The sequence below is a fragment of the Taudactylus pleione genome, unplaced genomic scaffold, assembly GCF_031769625.1.
Source record: "Taudactylus pleione unplaced genomic scaffold, aTauple2 ptg000177l, whole genome shotgun sequence".
NCBI classification, from domain to species: domain Eukaryota; kingdom Metazoa; phylum Chordata; class Amphibia; order Anura; family Myobatrachidae; genus Taudactylus; species Taudactylus pleione.
The window spans coordinates 2,122,019-2,137,898 of NW_028284579.1; the positions used below are offsets into that span (position 1 = coordinate 2,122,019).

Genomic DNA, 15,880 nt, shown 5'->3' on the forward strand with positions numbered 1-15,880 from the left:
TTAGGAAATTGTTTAAAATCATTTAAAACTTTGTTAATTATTGTTACCTCTCTCATCTTTTCTATTCCCAGTGTGAAAATATATGAGATAACAATCCACTCCTGCTTTGAGGGCCACCGATCCATTTTTACTAGTACAATGTAGTTGAAGAGCATAAGATAGCCTATGTAAGCCATCTGTGGGAAGAGAAACACAATAGTATGAGAAATCAACACTGCGGAGGACAAGGAGAACAATATAGATAAGTTTGATTAAATGGAAATTATATGGCCATCACTTACCATCCAGATGAGATTTTACACTATGCCCGATCAACCTTTATAAGATTCTGTCCATTTACAACAGTTATTTATAGGGTGGTGAGACAAGACCTGTATATATTTCACATTGTATCCTCATTGGCTACTTTGTATGTCAACAACAGGGTTACTGTGTCTGTGTAACCGCTTGTACAACTTCACCTACAATAGCAACAACTTCAACTACCAATAGCAAAATAGTAGTGCAATTGTAGTGACACCTACACTGTGAATAACAATCTGTTGTGCCTGGTTACATATTTTCATTGTACAGTTTATTACAGAATGGCAAGAAGAAATATTAAACCATAGTAATAAAACTGGTACAACTATTCAACATATAAATGTTGATAAATCTGATTCTATTTTCTATTTACAAAGAACACAGCATAAGCCACATGTCTACCAATGTCAATGTACAAGTTTGTGTACATAAGTTTATTAACAGAGAAGGGAATCATCTCATCTCCAATACATAAATGGGGAAATTCCCAAAGCGCAACTCAATATGCAGTTGCAATATAATTACATTTCAATAAATGCATGGATGAATTAAGGTTTAGTTTGCTAGCAACTCTGCACACATAAAGAGCTAAAGCAAGTCTAATGGGAGTCATTAATGATAACCAGAGTGCAGGTTTGTGGTGAATCTGCGTCCCGTTATGTGACCTAAGATAGTGTTGTGTGAGGCATTTTAGAACATGCACAGAAACTACCTATGTACATAGTGCCTCATCAGCAAGGATCGCTATTGCTAAAGCATACGCAGACGGCCGATTGTTGCATACTGCGCATGCATCACTACGATCGCACTGCATTCACAGAGACCACGTAGAGTCATCGTAGAATGATTGATAGGCAGTGAGCGTTTGGGGGGGTGGTTGGAGAAACGCAGGCGAGCCTGTCTGTTTGATCGCCGTTTCATGGGCGTGCATAAATTACCCAGTGCGATTGCATACGCAGCTTGAGTACTAAATGCGTGCAACGAGGTTAGCAATTTAGAGGTAAGGTCAGGGCTGCTGTAATTCTGCTTGAGGGGTTGATGGTATGCGATGTTTCCGATGTTTGAGAAGGTTTGCAAGGCATTACGGATGGGAGAGAGGGGAAGTGGGTGTCTGCATGTTGTCCGAACGAGCGATTTGCGATTGCATGCCTTAGTATACTTTCGTAGCAGACCTGCATGCGTGATTGCAGCCTTGACCACATCAACAATCCTTGCTGAATGAGGCCCATAGTGAACAGTGTGAGCATATAATAACCATTATTTTTTATTGTTTAAAACACATTTGCAACTAAAATACTCCCTTAGGCCTCTTATTTGAACAAGGTCTATGGACCCGATTCAGGTTGGATCGCAACTTCGATTTTGCACGCTATCGGCTGATTGTTGTGTTTTGCGCATGCGCATGCATCGCAGTGCTCGTGCGTGAACCAGTCACTGCGATCAGGCCTGCGATCACAGTGACTCCCATCGCAGAGTGATTGACGGGAAGTACCGTTTGTGGGAGGTGACCGGGGGTTTGTATTAGAAACGCAGGCGTGCCAGTGCTTTTCAACGCGGTTGCGATGGCATATGCAGCTTGAGCTCTCACTGCGTACAGGAAAGTTAGCAATTCCTGAGTAAGGTCAGACCTTGTGCAATTGTGCATGAGGCTGCGATTGAACTTGACATTACCGATGTTTTCGCAGTCTTGCAAAGTATTACGGATGTGTGTAAGGTAAGATGGGCATCCTTATGTTGTGCTGCACGGCATAGCGATCGCAGTGGATTAGCATATCATCGCAGTGAGACTGCGTGTGTAATCGCAGCCATGATTGCAGTTGTGATCCAACCTGAATCAGACCCCATGTACTAAGAGTACACATACCACAGTGTTAAAGCCGCTCCTGCTTCACCTATTATTGGGGCAGGAGGCAGCTACAGCTATGTGTACTTAGAAATGTGCTGCTGAAGAGGGTGAATGAAAAGTCACCCCCTCAGCGATAACAGGCAGCAGAGCAGAGACTGGACCCTCTCCCCCATCGTCAGAGCTGGCTCGAGGCATGTACGACCGGTGCGATCGAACAGGGGCACCACCCCACTCCGATTTCAGTGGGACAGTTCTGTCTTGCGGACACTGCCCCACTGTTCCATTTTTGGGACGAAGTGTCCGGCGGGTGGTCGGGATGTTGGGCACCTCACCGCCACAGCTGTGTGGTGGTCATGGCCCTTGGGAACAAGAAATCCATTCAGTGCAGGGAGAGAGCTGGGGGTAGTCTATTCTGCATTTATAACCAACAAGAAAAACTTCCACGCAGAAGATATCCCTTCATTTTGCACTGACACTGATCACTAGAATGTCAGTAGCCTACAGCTGTGGCATCTACATACTGCCATTACAGCTTGCCAAGATATAGGGAATTTAATAAATGATAGACAACTTACAGTATAGAACCAAAATTTAACAATTGGTGCATTGTAGAACTCATAGATTTTTCTCCCCAGAGGTATGAGCCGGTGTCTTGGGTGGTCATCATCTTCCTTCTTTCTAGATGAATCTCCATTGCCTCTAGCCAGCATTGCCTATAAAAAGGAGAACATCAGTTATTTATAAGATGCTACTGTAATCTATAGCGGAGCTAGAGTAGCTACAGAGAGTATTTGATCCTTTGCCAGATCAAAGACAAGATTGGGAATTCAGAATGGGAGGGTCGAATACAGAATTTTTTTTACTACAGATATTTGTTTTATGTGTACAGCTGATATACAGTATATATATATATAAGACAACAGCAGCCGGCATTCCAAAGTAAGCAAATCAAATGGTTGTATGGCCCGGGTGCAAATCCTGGTGGCCCAAACTGACCCCTCTCACAGACAACGATAGCGGCAGCACTCCATGGACTTTCAAACGAAATGATCACAGCACACAGCTGAATTAACCACCAATGTTTCAGACGTTTACAACATCTTTCTTCAAGGATGAAAAAAAAAATATATATATATATATATATATATATATATATATACACACACATACAAGTATAGCATATTTAAATATTTCCTCATCCACAAACATCATTGTGAAATAAAATAACCGTGGGACAGATTCAGACGCTATGTCGATACCGCATGCAAGCAGCCGATATTTTCAGTCTGCACATGCATCTGAGTCGCACGGTGCATGTTTCCCGATAGTTACCATCGAAAGCCGAAGAATGACTTTGGACACAGAGAGAGGCAAATTCAGTTGGCGTTCCTGGGTGGTAATAGAAGGGTGGCTAACCAGACGCAGACGTGCCTTAGGTGTGTCATGGTCAGCGACTGTGGCTTTTACCACAGTTGCACCGTTTCCAGCGACCTTGTCAAATGGAGATTCTGCACCTCCATAGGGATGGAACAATGGGCCTGATTCAGACCAGGACGCTAAGCCGTGAACGAACGCTATGATCGATAATCGCGCATTTGCACATGTGTAGGCATCAATATGCGCATGCGCGAGTCACTCACTGTGCTCGGGAATTGTGCGCTCGTAGTACACAGACTGGACGCTTATTTGAGTTCAGAATGTGTCATTTGTGGGTGGTAACAGGGGAAGGTGCTTGTGAACGGGGAGGTGGATGTGCGAACGCCGGCATATCTGGGGGTCTAAACTGTATTTTAGGGGTGTGCATAATTAGCAAAGAAGCGTCATTGTACACGTCACTTGATTGTATTTTAGACAGCACTGATCGCACTGCTTGTGGTGGGGTAGGGGCTACCTCAAGCGCTGCGTGCAGCTCCGATGGCTCTCGATGTATCCGATTAATCACACACTTCCTGGAGATGACGTGTGCTAAGAGAGAAAGGTGGGCGTCTTTATACTGGCGTGCGTTCGCTCTGCCGTCGCTCTATAAGGCATAGAGTGCGTCCTTACACCAGATGGTGCGATCGCATCATTTGCATACCTGGCCCCATTTGGTTGCGTTTGTTCGCGGCTTAGCATCCGGGTCTAAATCAGGCCCAATGTTTAATGGTGTAACCGATGTGCAGCCAATGGTGCGCCTCTATATGCAAAACGGGATCAGTGCTGCAACCGACAGGCATCTCTGTATGACTCCCACAGGCTACAACAGCAGCATAAAGATGCATTTGCACTGTGGGAAAAAGCGCAGTCATGGCTGCAATATCGTGCAATCGGAATTAGGCCCTATAAGTGGTTTGAATGGAAGGGCTCTGTATCACTGTCTGGTTGTTATAAGTGGTTCTGCAGCTTTTATTTATTTATTTTTTAAACTTTCTTAGTATCTTTTGGACAATATTCTGGCCTTGATGTATACAGGGCACCTGCAGAACACTGTAAACATGCCAGTACAGCTGCCTAAAATTGTATCACTTCAGATAGAGCTGATGCATAATTTCTTCTCTGAACACACAGATGGAAGTGAATGAGTTTGAAAAATCATCCATCTGAGCACCAATAATTGCACACAACCTCAGAAAGCCCTTTCCATCAACCAACAAAAGCCCAAACATAAATATTTGATGGCAAGCAGAAATAATTTAGTATTATATCTTAAAGTTACCTATTGCTCTGGTTTAATATAAGGGAGTTTGCAAACAATGTATTATACCTATGATCCAGCCAGGAAGAATTTTTTTTTTTCACACATTTCTGTTAATAATCTCACATTTAGGGACAGTTCCTAAGCCAAAATCAGGGTTTTTAAAATTAAATATCTGGAGATGTGATTATATATATGATGATGCTGGTTAGGGCACTGAATACCTCCTTTGACAATGTTGAGGGACTGCAAAAAAGGGACACTTCTGGCTAAGGTTTTCAATCGGGATTCCGTCTTTTCCGCATACACCCCTCATGTTTTCAACTGCTGGGATATAAGTTTGAGGATCAACATGGGATGCAAGATTCTGCCAATTATTTAAGGCATTTATTTCATTTTTAGAGAGAATGACAAGGGCAGGATCCAGTAACAGGCAAATTTGCTCAGACAATTTTCTGTTTGGTGGTTTGACAGAATCCCAATCATGTAGGGAGATCCGGGCTTAATTCCAGGCCTTGGCTCATTAGTGTGGCATCCTGCTGGTTAAAGATAAGCTCTGTTCCACACATCTTTTGACCTGGCAATTTTCTATCATGGGTGAACTAGTTAGCCCATGTAGGGGGAGGGCACAAGGTCGAGGTGACATTAAGTTACATGATGATAGTGTGGCTTTTCGAATAAGGATGTTCAATCAGGATGGGTACCCCATATCTCACTCATATGACCCTTAATATCATCATCTTCTAAATCAAATGCATTCTAAATATATCTACACTAACAACCAGAGTGGCGTAACTGGGGTGTGACAGGATGTTCGCACGTAGGTAAAGCTCAGTAATGGAGGGTCTACACAAATGTGGCCCATTCAGATCAGCATGTAAGTGTATATATGCCTATAAGGAGGCAAATCTTGTTCATTTAGTATAGTACAGGTCCAAGTACCAGAGTCGTAACAGGGCACTATTGCGCCCTGTGCTGGCCCCGCCCCCTGAGCATGTAACATCATGTTGTCGCGTGCATGACGTCATTACGTCACACAGAGGGACCGTGACAGGCAGCTCCAGTAAGTGCAGCGCTGACCCAGCATCCTAAGGCTGCATATACTGTACAGGTTGCCCATCTGGAGCGTCCACAGGATGCTCTTCATGTGCTGTAGCAGCAATCCTGGTGGCCAGGTGCCCTTCCAGGCACCCTGCTAGCCAGGAGCAAGAGCTGTGGGGTGGAGATGGTGCCGTCCACAGAGCCTCTTCGCTCGGTGTGGCAGCACCAGTTCCCCATACCTAGTTGCGGCCCTGCCAAGTACACACTGATAATGACGATTACTTGTAGTAAACCAGGAGCATATTCTGCCGACACAGCAGTGTGTACATCTATAGATGTGTACAGCTCTGCATATGTGGGAAAATACTATATTTTTCTATTATTGCTTCTTTTGATAAGTGTACTAACAGCTCTGCATTAACCCCTATGTATCGGTTTGGCAGAATTCTTAAGGCAAGCCTGGGGCATGAAGGTGTAGATTCATGCACTCATTTTGCATAGGACCTCAACACAGATGGCTCATATGGTCTTGGACAGTGCAGCTTTTCCCAAATTACTTGGTTTGGGAGTATTTACAATTGCCGCATTTCCAATTTGAAGTCAAATAGATGTAGGCTTTGGTCTGTAAGCATTGATTTCAGATTACATGTCTTATTGCTAATGTTAACAGGCAAGCTTGCAAAGTGTGGTATGTTGACTGGTCTAGAAATAAATCAGGTTAGCCACTTGGATGTAGGTATTCACGTGGCTGCTGATTTACTTTGAAGTGAATATGCTAATTGTATTCTGTTTTCTCTTAATATATGTAGATACTGGGTAGTCTGCAATGAAATGTTGGAAGGCTGCATGGTGATGTGGTTGCAAATGGTCCCTTGTTTGACATGTAGACAGGTTGACCACCCTTTCCTCAATGCTAATATACTAGGAAGGTGACTAATTATATACGGCAAGTGGCGCATTTGCAGTCAAACACTGGAGGACTGCTGACATGTAATCCATATTTCAGATATAAGTATTGACATCTTTAAGTTCCTTATATGAGGATGTAGAAAAGGCCCAATGTTTGTTAGGGGACAGAGGCCAGATATGTAATAATGTTCTGTTTGGTGAGGGTCAAGAGGAGGGGATGTCGTGATTATCTATGGCAGGTATGAGATCAGTTACACACAATGGGGACTATTGGCCTATATCAGAGTTATACGCTAATGTCGCCACTGCTGGGGAATGTTTACACAGATGCTATGAAAAAATCTGCAAATGTCGCAGTCACCAGGAGATGTACTGAGCCGCCAGTCGGCAACATTGCAAAAAATCAGGTCAGCCACTTGGATCGAAGATAAGCATTCACACCCAGCTGTGCTGCTGATTTACTTTGAAGTGGATATGCTGAATTTATTATGCGTAAAAAGTTGCAGTATCTGCATACAAAGATACAGTATCGGTCGCAGATTATTTGATTGTGGCCTGAGTCCTGAGTAAGTCTATGGTCCTGCAGAGTAGACGTGAGAACTGAGACGCCAGAGCCATATATCATGTGTACAGTATCGCATACACTGGTTGTAACAAGCCCCCGAAACAATCACAACACGCCTGAGTTCTTTGCTGCCACTCCCTGTTACCTCCCCCAAACACTCTGACTGTAAATTTCACTTCGAATAAACAGTAATGCTCCTTGAGGAATGCACAGTGCATCTGTACACATGCGCAGACAGCCGATAATCACTCAACTGAGAAAACATTGGCATAGCGTATCAGGCCCAATGGCCATATTTTGATGGTGTTTCCAGAACCTGGTCTTGAGATGGTCCTGAAGGACTCTAATCATGTGGAGTATTACTCATTTTTTGTGAGGTTTCCACCAGAACTGGTTATAAGATGCAGATGTCTAGGTGTGGCAGATTGTCAAGATATTGTATTAGTGTGGTTATTCTCATTAGAAGGTTGAAAACAGCTCAGGAAGGGGACATATTCCCTAATGATATTCTAGGATCATTCTTATTCAATTTTATCAGGCATGATGTCCATGGGGCATAAAATTGTCCGTAACGGATTGTAGTTTATATCCCAGCTGTCAGGATGCCGGTGCTCATTATGCGGAGGTGCCGGAATCCCAACACCAGTCAGAATCTCAGTGCCTGCATCCCAAACCCAGGCATTCTGACATTAAGTATTGGAGTTAGGGGAAGGATTAGGGATAGGCTGCGGGGGGAGGGATGTTATGGTTAGGCTGTTGGGGGGGTAGGTTTAGGCTGCAGGGTGGAAGGCAGGTTAGGTTTAGGGGTAGGGTTAGGATACTTACCGACAGGTGTCGGTATCCTAACCCTGTCGGGATACCGGCGTCGGTATTCTGTCCGTCAGGATCCTGAGCGTCAGCATCCCGTACCAAACCCGTCTGTAACACCCCTCCCATTCATTTTTCATATAGTTGGATAATAAAGGCCATTTTCTCTCCACAACAATATGTTATATATTAATTTATTAGTGGGGAATGCAGACCCAGTTATATAACTGTTTAATCCTACAACTGTACAATTGCTTGTTTTAGAAACCTAGGATTACACAGTTCTATAGATGGGTCTCCTGCATTCCCTATTGAAGTTGGAATCCTGAGCTGTTTATGATTGATGCTAAGCTAAATTTCAAAAAGTCTGTTTGTGAATAGATCTGAATCCATGTAAGAAAAATTTAAGTAGTAATCGTTCTACACATGTGGACTTTCTGTTTTTCTTTATGAGGCCTAATGAAGATAATGTGGAAGGTTTAGCAAATGATGACCTCACTGAAAATTCTATCCAATAGAGAAGCTCTTGAATAGATACTATTTTTAAATTGTAACTTTAAATAGGTGTGTTGGGGTACCATTACTTCTGTTTGAGCGGCTCCATTGTTATCGTCACTGGCATCAGTAGGGGAGTGCAGGGGATGTAGGCTGCACCGGGTGACACCATCCAAGAGGATGACACCAAAATAGCAGAGCTGCTCTGCTATATTAGTGTCACCCCGTCGGATGGTGTCACTGAGCAGCCACAGCGCAAGGAGAGGCTGTGGGCTGCCCCTATCAGCTGTCAGACTGTGTGTGCTGAGAACAGGGGGCGTGACATGGGGCGTGGCTTCATGGAGCAAGGCCACGCCTTCAGCGCATGCAGATTCAAGCCACAGCCGCACCGGGTGTCACCAATAACAGTGACGCCGCTGGTTATCATGTAATACAAAATCTTTGCTGTATATAGGCACAATTGCATTCAAGCTCAGCATCAGACAGTTTAGTCTTTGAAATAAATCTCACACACTGATTAGTAGACTTTTTATCTGTACACATTTTTTGTCTGTTTTGGTTTGGTGTGCTACTTGTGATCAATTTAGAACAATAGTAATCATTACTTTACCATTGAAAATTTTCAAAATAAACTTTTGTGCTAAGTTAAAATTCTAACAAGTATTATTCTATGGAAATTAACCTTGTGTCATGCTGAAAAGAGTTCATGCATTTCATTAATTATAATTACTGCCTGACTCATACTTAATATAAAATAATTTTCATTTTAAATACTCTTGGGACTACTTTCAAAGCATAGTCCTTATTTCCACATACAGTAGTTTGCATTTTTTTTTGTAAATGTTTTCAGCGTTTGTGGTGAAGTGTGTGATCAAAGGAAACACCATACAAATTACAATTATACTGTACTTGCCGTGTGACAGGGTCAAATGTAGGAACTGATTGAAACAAGTGTTAAGTCATTGACTCATTGTTCCCAGTAAGCAAAAGACAACTACAGCTGTGCTAACTTACAGTACAGTAGGTCATGAAAAACATTATTGCACAGTTTTTCATTTTATAAACAGGGATATCAATAATGTGAATTAGTAAATTTCTTGTGGCCTCTTATGGTGAAGAATGGGAAATAAATAAAATATGTGATATGATTGTATTATTGTCACCAGAACACTAATTTAGGAGATAACACGGAGAGTAAGGGAATGATAGAAGGAAATATGGAAGTTGCCCATCCTGCTCACCCTCAAAACATGATCTTGGGTCTCCAAGTACTTACAGCATCTAATTTTGTCTTGAAGTCCATCATTCTTTCTTGGAATGTTTCATCAGGTGGGCGACTCCACACCCTCACCACTCCCTGTGTAAAAAAGTTGTGTTTTAAACTGCCCATCCCTATTATTTTATATTATCCTTTATGTATTTGATGGAGGAACATAATTGCCTCCACCAACATTATAATTTATGTTGTCTGGTGTACATGATCAATAAAAAATGCAATTGAAAGCTAAATGACACATTAATAGTAAGCGTATATAGACTGTCTATAATTGATTTACTGGAAAAGTTATGCCATTAATAAGATGGACTGTTTCGCAAAGTACAGTATTCAAAAGAAAAATTATATGAATTAAAATCTAAGTAATTATATATAAAATAGCTAAAATATTTGAAAATGCAATTGCAATGCATGAAGGGGAAGGAATTCAAGACACAGACACCAGAGAAGTCATCATTTGAAGTATACAAGACAATCTGATTTGAGTGAACCAGAACAGGGTATTATTAGACTTCAATGTTTTCAAGGAGAAAGTTGAAGGACTGAGCAGGATGGTTTAATTGTCGATGGGATGCAACACAGAGGTAAGATGACCAAACACGAGACAAGAAATTTCAATATTCAGTTCTCTTGAATGACATTATATTGAATTTCTAGGGAGGCGGTACTCTGAACACTTGTCTCCATTGCATGGTTCACTCATACCGTTAGCTCCATGTCATCATCATCTTTATCTTTCACAGTCTTGTCTGGTTCTTCTACATCCTTCTCCTGCAGATCTATTTCATTTGCTTGTGACATGTATGGCATCTCATCTTTGTTTTTGAACTCTAAGCTTAGAATTGAAGGAGGGAGTAGAATTCCTAGAATGACCTAAGATGATAAAAAAAAGTTATCAGAAGAAAAAATGTTACCATAATCCAGCAATGCATTTTCTGATTGATGAGTGAGTAGACACATTCTTATTAAAGATGAATGGTCCAGTTCCAGGTTAATCTGACATATTCAAGCGTTGTATATCCACATGGAGCTTGGACTGATGGAGAGGATTACATAGTATTGCTGGACCAAGCAGTAACGCTTCTCAGAAAGAGACAGATGTCACTGATGGTCAGAGATATGGAGGAACCCTTGACCATCATATGCGACAGCATGTTCAGCATGTCATGTCTATCTATACAGAGGCTTTTGATAGTTTTATAAGTGCATGTTTCATTTTCTATGAGGCTCATGTGAATTTGGAAAGATCTGCACCACAAATGTTAGTGTCAGCTTTATAACACTGAGCATATGCATCTAGTTTACCTCTGGAGCAACACATTGGTAAATTTACATACAGTACAACAATAGCAAAGATATGACATATAGATCTGGCTATACAGTATTAGTAGTATAGATGAAAGTTATGCTATACTATATGTAATATTGTCTTGCCAGTGGAATCAATAAATATGAAAGTTGCATATACTGTAACATATAAAACTTTAAATAATACAAACACAAATATAAATTCAACTAAGTGGAATGAAATAGAAACATATGTTATTTTTTCCTTTACAAATTCAATGGGAATCTTTTTTTATTGTTGCAGTACAAATGGAAACATGAATGAAGTATTGTGAATATATACATCCATATATATGGCCATGGCTTGATATTACTAAAAATGCAGTGGTTCTCACACTCGGACCTCAGGACACCCCCCGACCAGTTCACATTTTCCAGGTGACCCAGTAGGTGCACAGGTGTACTCATTACTCACTGACACATTTTAAAAGATCCACAGGTGGAACTAATTGTTTCATTTGTGATTCTGTGAGACCAGCAAAACATGCACTGTTTGGGGTCCTGAGGACCGAGTTTGAGAACCTGTGCACTAATGAATTAAGTGATATTAGCTGGAGAGGTCAATCTGCAGACAACCATTTAGGTGCAGCTAGATAAGTCAGAATGGGGGCACAGACCTGGGGGACCTAGAGTTCGTTTTGGGCCACCTATTATTCAACACTGGGCTAGAAATTGCTGCTGATTGTTATCATCATCAATGTGCATTGCTGCACTAGCTCCCAGCAACCACAAAAACATGGTTTCTGACAGCTGTATATGTGTCTGCATCCAGGTCTACCTTAGTCACAGTTTACTTGAATTCTCCCCTCCTTTACATTATCTACAGTATGTTAATATGCCACATTCAGTATCTTCAGTTATAAGGACTCACAGGTATAAGATACAACAAAATCTGCTTACAGATGTATGCACACTCATTTTTGGTACACATGCTCAGTACATCAAAAAAATACACACAGCAAACTCTGCATGTAGCCACATAGCTTCCTGCTTTGTGAATGCAGCCATCTCCTCTCTGTGTGTCTCTGAGTGATGACATTGCATCCCCTTCCCCTGTCATCTCTGTTGCTGGGGCCACCACCCCTTCTGACCCTTAGTACTTTCGGCCATATTGTCCTTCATTTAACACATTTCAAAATACTGTCATAGATGGGACTCAAACCTGTCACCTCATGCTTTACAGCCAGACAGTTTACCAATGTAGCCATTTGCTACTACAATGTAAGCCTGTGAATTCTAACTATATAAAGCTACTTCACATTTTTATTAATTTAAAACATATTCATACCTGGCATTCAAACCTATCACCCCTCAGTATGTAGTTAGCACTTTACCAATGGAGCCATTTGCTTTTGCGTTAGAAATCTGTGATTTCTAACTATATAGTTTGCAGGGGGGCGCCGAACACCCTAGCACCGGCCCTGTGTATTTAATTGTCTATTTGCTTGTATGATTTGCTTGTATGACTTGCAAGGCCACTGTAGGGTGTTCATGGTTGATCATGGATTTGTTCTGTTATACAATCAATCCTGAGGAATTCTGGGATGCTTCTCTACAAAGGGCTTAATTCAAGATTAATTTAGTGTTTGGACCTAATAGCCTAATTTACAATTGGACATACATGCATTTCTTTGCATCAGAAATGCACTTCTGTGTTGCACTAATGTTTGTATACATTTGAATAGAACTTTCATTGACTTGCGTCTCCTGGGAGAGGCAGAACGGGTTTGTACGGGGCAGGCAAACATAGGCTGAGTCCAGTAAGGTCATGATGTTCAGAATAACACATGGATAATGCATAAACCGATACTGATTTCAGGAGGTGTTTCTCTATTAAGTGCTGGGGGGCTGATGCTATGATACACAGTGTTGATGATGATGACTTTCAGAAGTACTACATAGCTGCATCTGATTGGCTGATTGCATATTGACCTCTCCCGCTGATTACTTATTATCACTATACTATATAAGATCATGGACGTTTATTTAATTACTTAATTAATATTTTTCACATTTGGATTACAGCGTAATTTGTATTTAGAATTTATTACCAACTGTCAAGACTTTTGTGTACATTACCTTATTTGTACTCTATATAATAATGCAATGAAGGGTAATGTGACTTTAGCATTTACTACTTATACTGTCAAGTCATACAGTATCTGTACTAAAAGGGATGCAATTGGGAAGCTGGCTGACATTTTACCGACAGCCGGCTTCCCGACTGTCATATCCCGGCGAGGGTGGAATGCCCGGTGTCTAGATGTAGACGCCGCTCATTTCCCCGACGCCAGGAGACCGGCGCCCGGCATCCCGAACAAATGGATGCCGGGGGCCGCGAGCGGACAACCGCGGTGGGGGAGGATTAGGTTTAGGGCTCCCGGGGGGGACTTAGGGTTAGGCACCCCCCGGGAGGTTAGGGTCAGGCTAGGGAGAGGGAGGGTTAGGGTTAGGCACCCCAGGGGGGGAATTAGGGTTAGGCACCCCCCCGGGCGACTTAGGTTTAGGCAGCAGGGAAGGGGTGGGTTAGGTTTAGGCACTTGTGGGGGAGGTTAGGGTTAGGCACCCCTAAGGGAGGGTTAGGGACGATCAGGATTTCCAGCGCTGTCAGGCTGCTGCTGCCGGGATCTGCTTCAGAGTCGGGCTGCCGCTGCCGGGAATCGAACCGCTGGCCATGCGGCCGGTGGTATTTCATACCGATTCCATATTAAAATGCCCTGCTATCTCTAAATGAGCTCCAATATGATTATCCTTTTACACAGTACTCATTACATAATTTGACATGAAATATCTGTTATTATGTAATGCTAGTCATTGGGGTATTTGTGATGATGGTGATATCATTTAACTTATTTATATAGGGCCTGATTCAGAGCCACTCGCTGTTTGCGAGCGCTCGCTCTGAATCAGGACGGGGATTTTTTTTTTTTTTTCTTCCTGCTCACTCGCTAAGCTGTGGGTGCCAACCAACAGCTTGTGCGAGTGGGCTGGAGATGGTTGCGATTATCGCGACCATCGGGCTTGCGAGGAGACCCTGTGGTAGAGTCTCAGCTCTCGCCAGCCCGAGTGGACTCCCTGCTCTAATAGAGCAGGAAGTCCACTACTGACATCACGAGTGATGTCAGTAGGGCCGCCCACAAATGCCAGGCGTTCCTAAGGGAATGCCTGCGTTTGCCTAACCACCACCCCCTCCCCGCCTACAAAACGGGGCGAGCTGTCACTCACCATTGACAGCCGAGATTGACATTGTATCGTTCCCGAGAGCGACTGAACTGCAGTCACTTGCTGGGGCTCGTGCATGCGCATGCCGGAGGTGGCGCATGCGCAGGGGCAAACATCGACCCGCTTGTGAGCGCTGTGCGCTTGCGAGTGGGTCTGAATCAGTCCCATAATGGAGATTATTGGGTTATTTTTGATAATTAGTTATATAATTTGATTTGCAACACCTACAGTATGGTGGTTAGAATAATGTAACACAGTGAAATGCAACAGTTGTGAACTATTATGAACTACAACCATGATGTTATTTGATTTGAAACACAGTATGTCTACTTTTTTATTGATTGAGATATATGAGGGTGATTCAGTAGTGGATGGAATTGCAGGGCTGCACGCAGGCAGCTTTGCAATTCCATCTTGCAAATATGAAAATGCAACAAGATGTATGACACCCCCTGCTGCACTTGCGATCCCAGCACTGCGACCGAGGTCGCAGGCTGGGATAACCACCGCGACCATCAGTCACGATGGTGCATGGCGCCAGGCCACGAGCCTGGGGAGTAAGCCTCACGTTACATAGGCTGGCTGGCTTGTGAGGCCAGGAAACTGCGTTCGTGGACGCAGCCTCTGGCTTTACCACTCGGGAAAAATGGGCCAGACGCGCCCCTGTTTCCGAGACAACTGGCCTTCCCCGCACTGCCCCTTAAATGGATAGCAGGGGCTGTGTGCGATCATGCAGGAACTGTTCTGCACATGAGCAGAACGTATCCAGCACATGTGTAGATTTCCAATAATCGGGAATCTGCATCCAGCTTCGCACTAGCGATTCAGAGTTGTACACTAATAGCATTGTTGCTGCAACTTTGGACGCAGCAGCTAAGCTAAACAATGCAAATTCAGCATGAGGCGTTTTGTGTAAGCAGATGCCTCCTGCATGTTTGTGTGATCCACAGCTGCCCTGGTTTTTAAGAGCACTCACCTGCACCATCCCCTCCCAGCTCCCCAGACAGCCACAGCATGAGTGTGACTTAAGGGGGACTGCGACCATCATTGAAGTCAGTGATCCGCACATGCACAGTACAGATCCTGCACATGCACCGATTATTAAACATTGGACTTGTACGCAAACCATCAGGTTTGCGTACAAGTCTGAATCAGGTCCATTATTAATAGTGCTGATTATTGCCATATATAATTGTATCTGCTGATGGAAAAATATATGATATATATACATATATGTATAGATAGAGAGAATTTGAAACAAAGTTTTCAATGTACAAATTGTGCGGGTGTACTTAACTGGGTGACTGCATCTATCAGTAAAGCTGAGGATAGTACAAAGTAACTTGAAACTTGAAATATTAGGATTGTTTTTCTGTAAATAAACTGTATGTTTGT

At 42.8% G+C, this 15,880-nt stretch overlaps 1 protein-coding gene across 2 annotated transcripts in view; it reads right to left on the minus strand.

Annotated features, from left to right (window-relative positions):
* Window positions 1-15,880, minus strand: part of TRPM3 (transient receptor potential cation channel subfamily M member 3) — a 212,994-nt gene that overhangs the window by 78,921 nt on the left and 118,193 nt on the right. Inside the window, exons 16-19 of one of the 2 annotated variants that reach the window (XM_088475710.1) lie at window positions 10,622-10,789; window positions 9,917-9,997; window positions 2,725-2,862; window positions 48-176 (exon numbers count right to left, since the gene is read on the minus strand). In XM_088475710.1, coding sequence (XP_088331836.1) covers window positions 48-176; window positions 2,725-2,862; window positions 9,917-9,997; window positions 10,622-10,789 — 516 coding nt within the window. The remainder of the gene's footprint in view (window positions 1-47; window positions 177-2,724; window positions 2,863-9,916; window positions 9,998-10,621; window positions 10,790-15,880) is intronic. The other variant, XM_088475711.1, reaches the window with a different exon arrangement.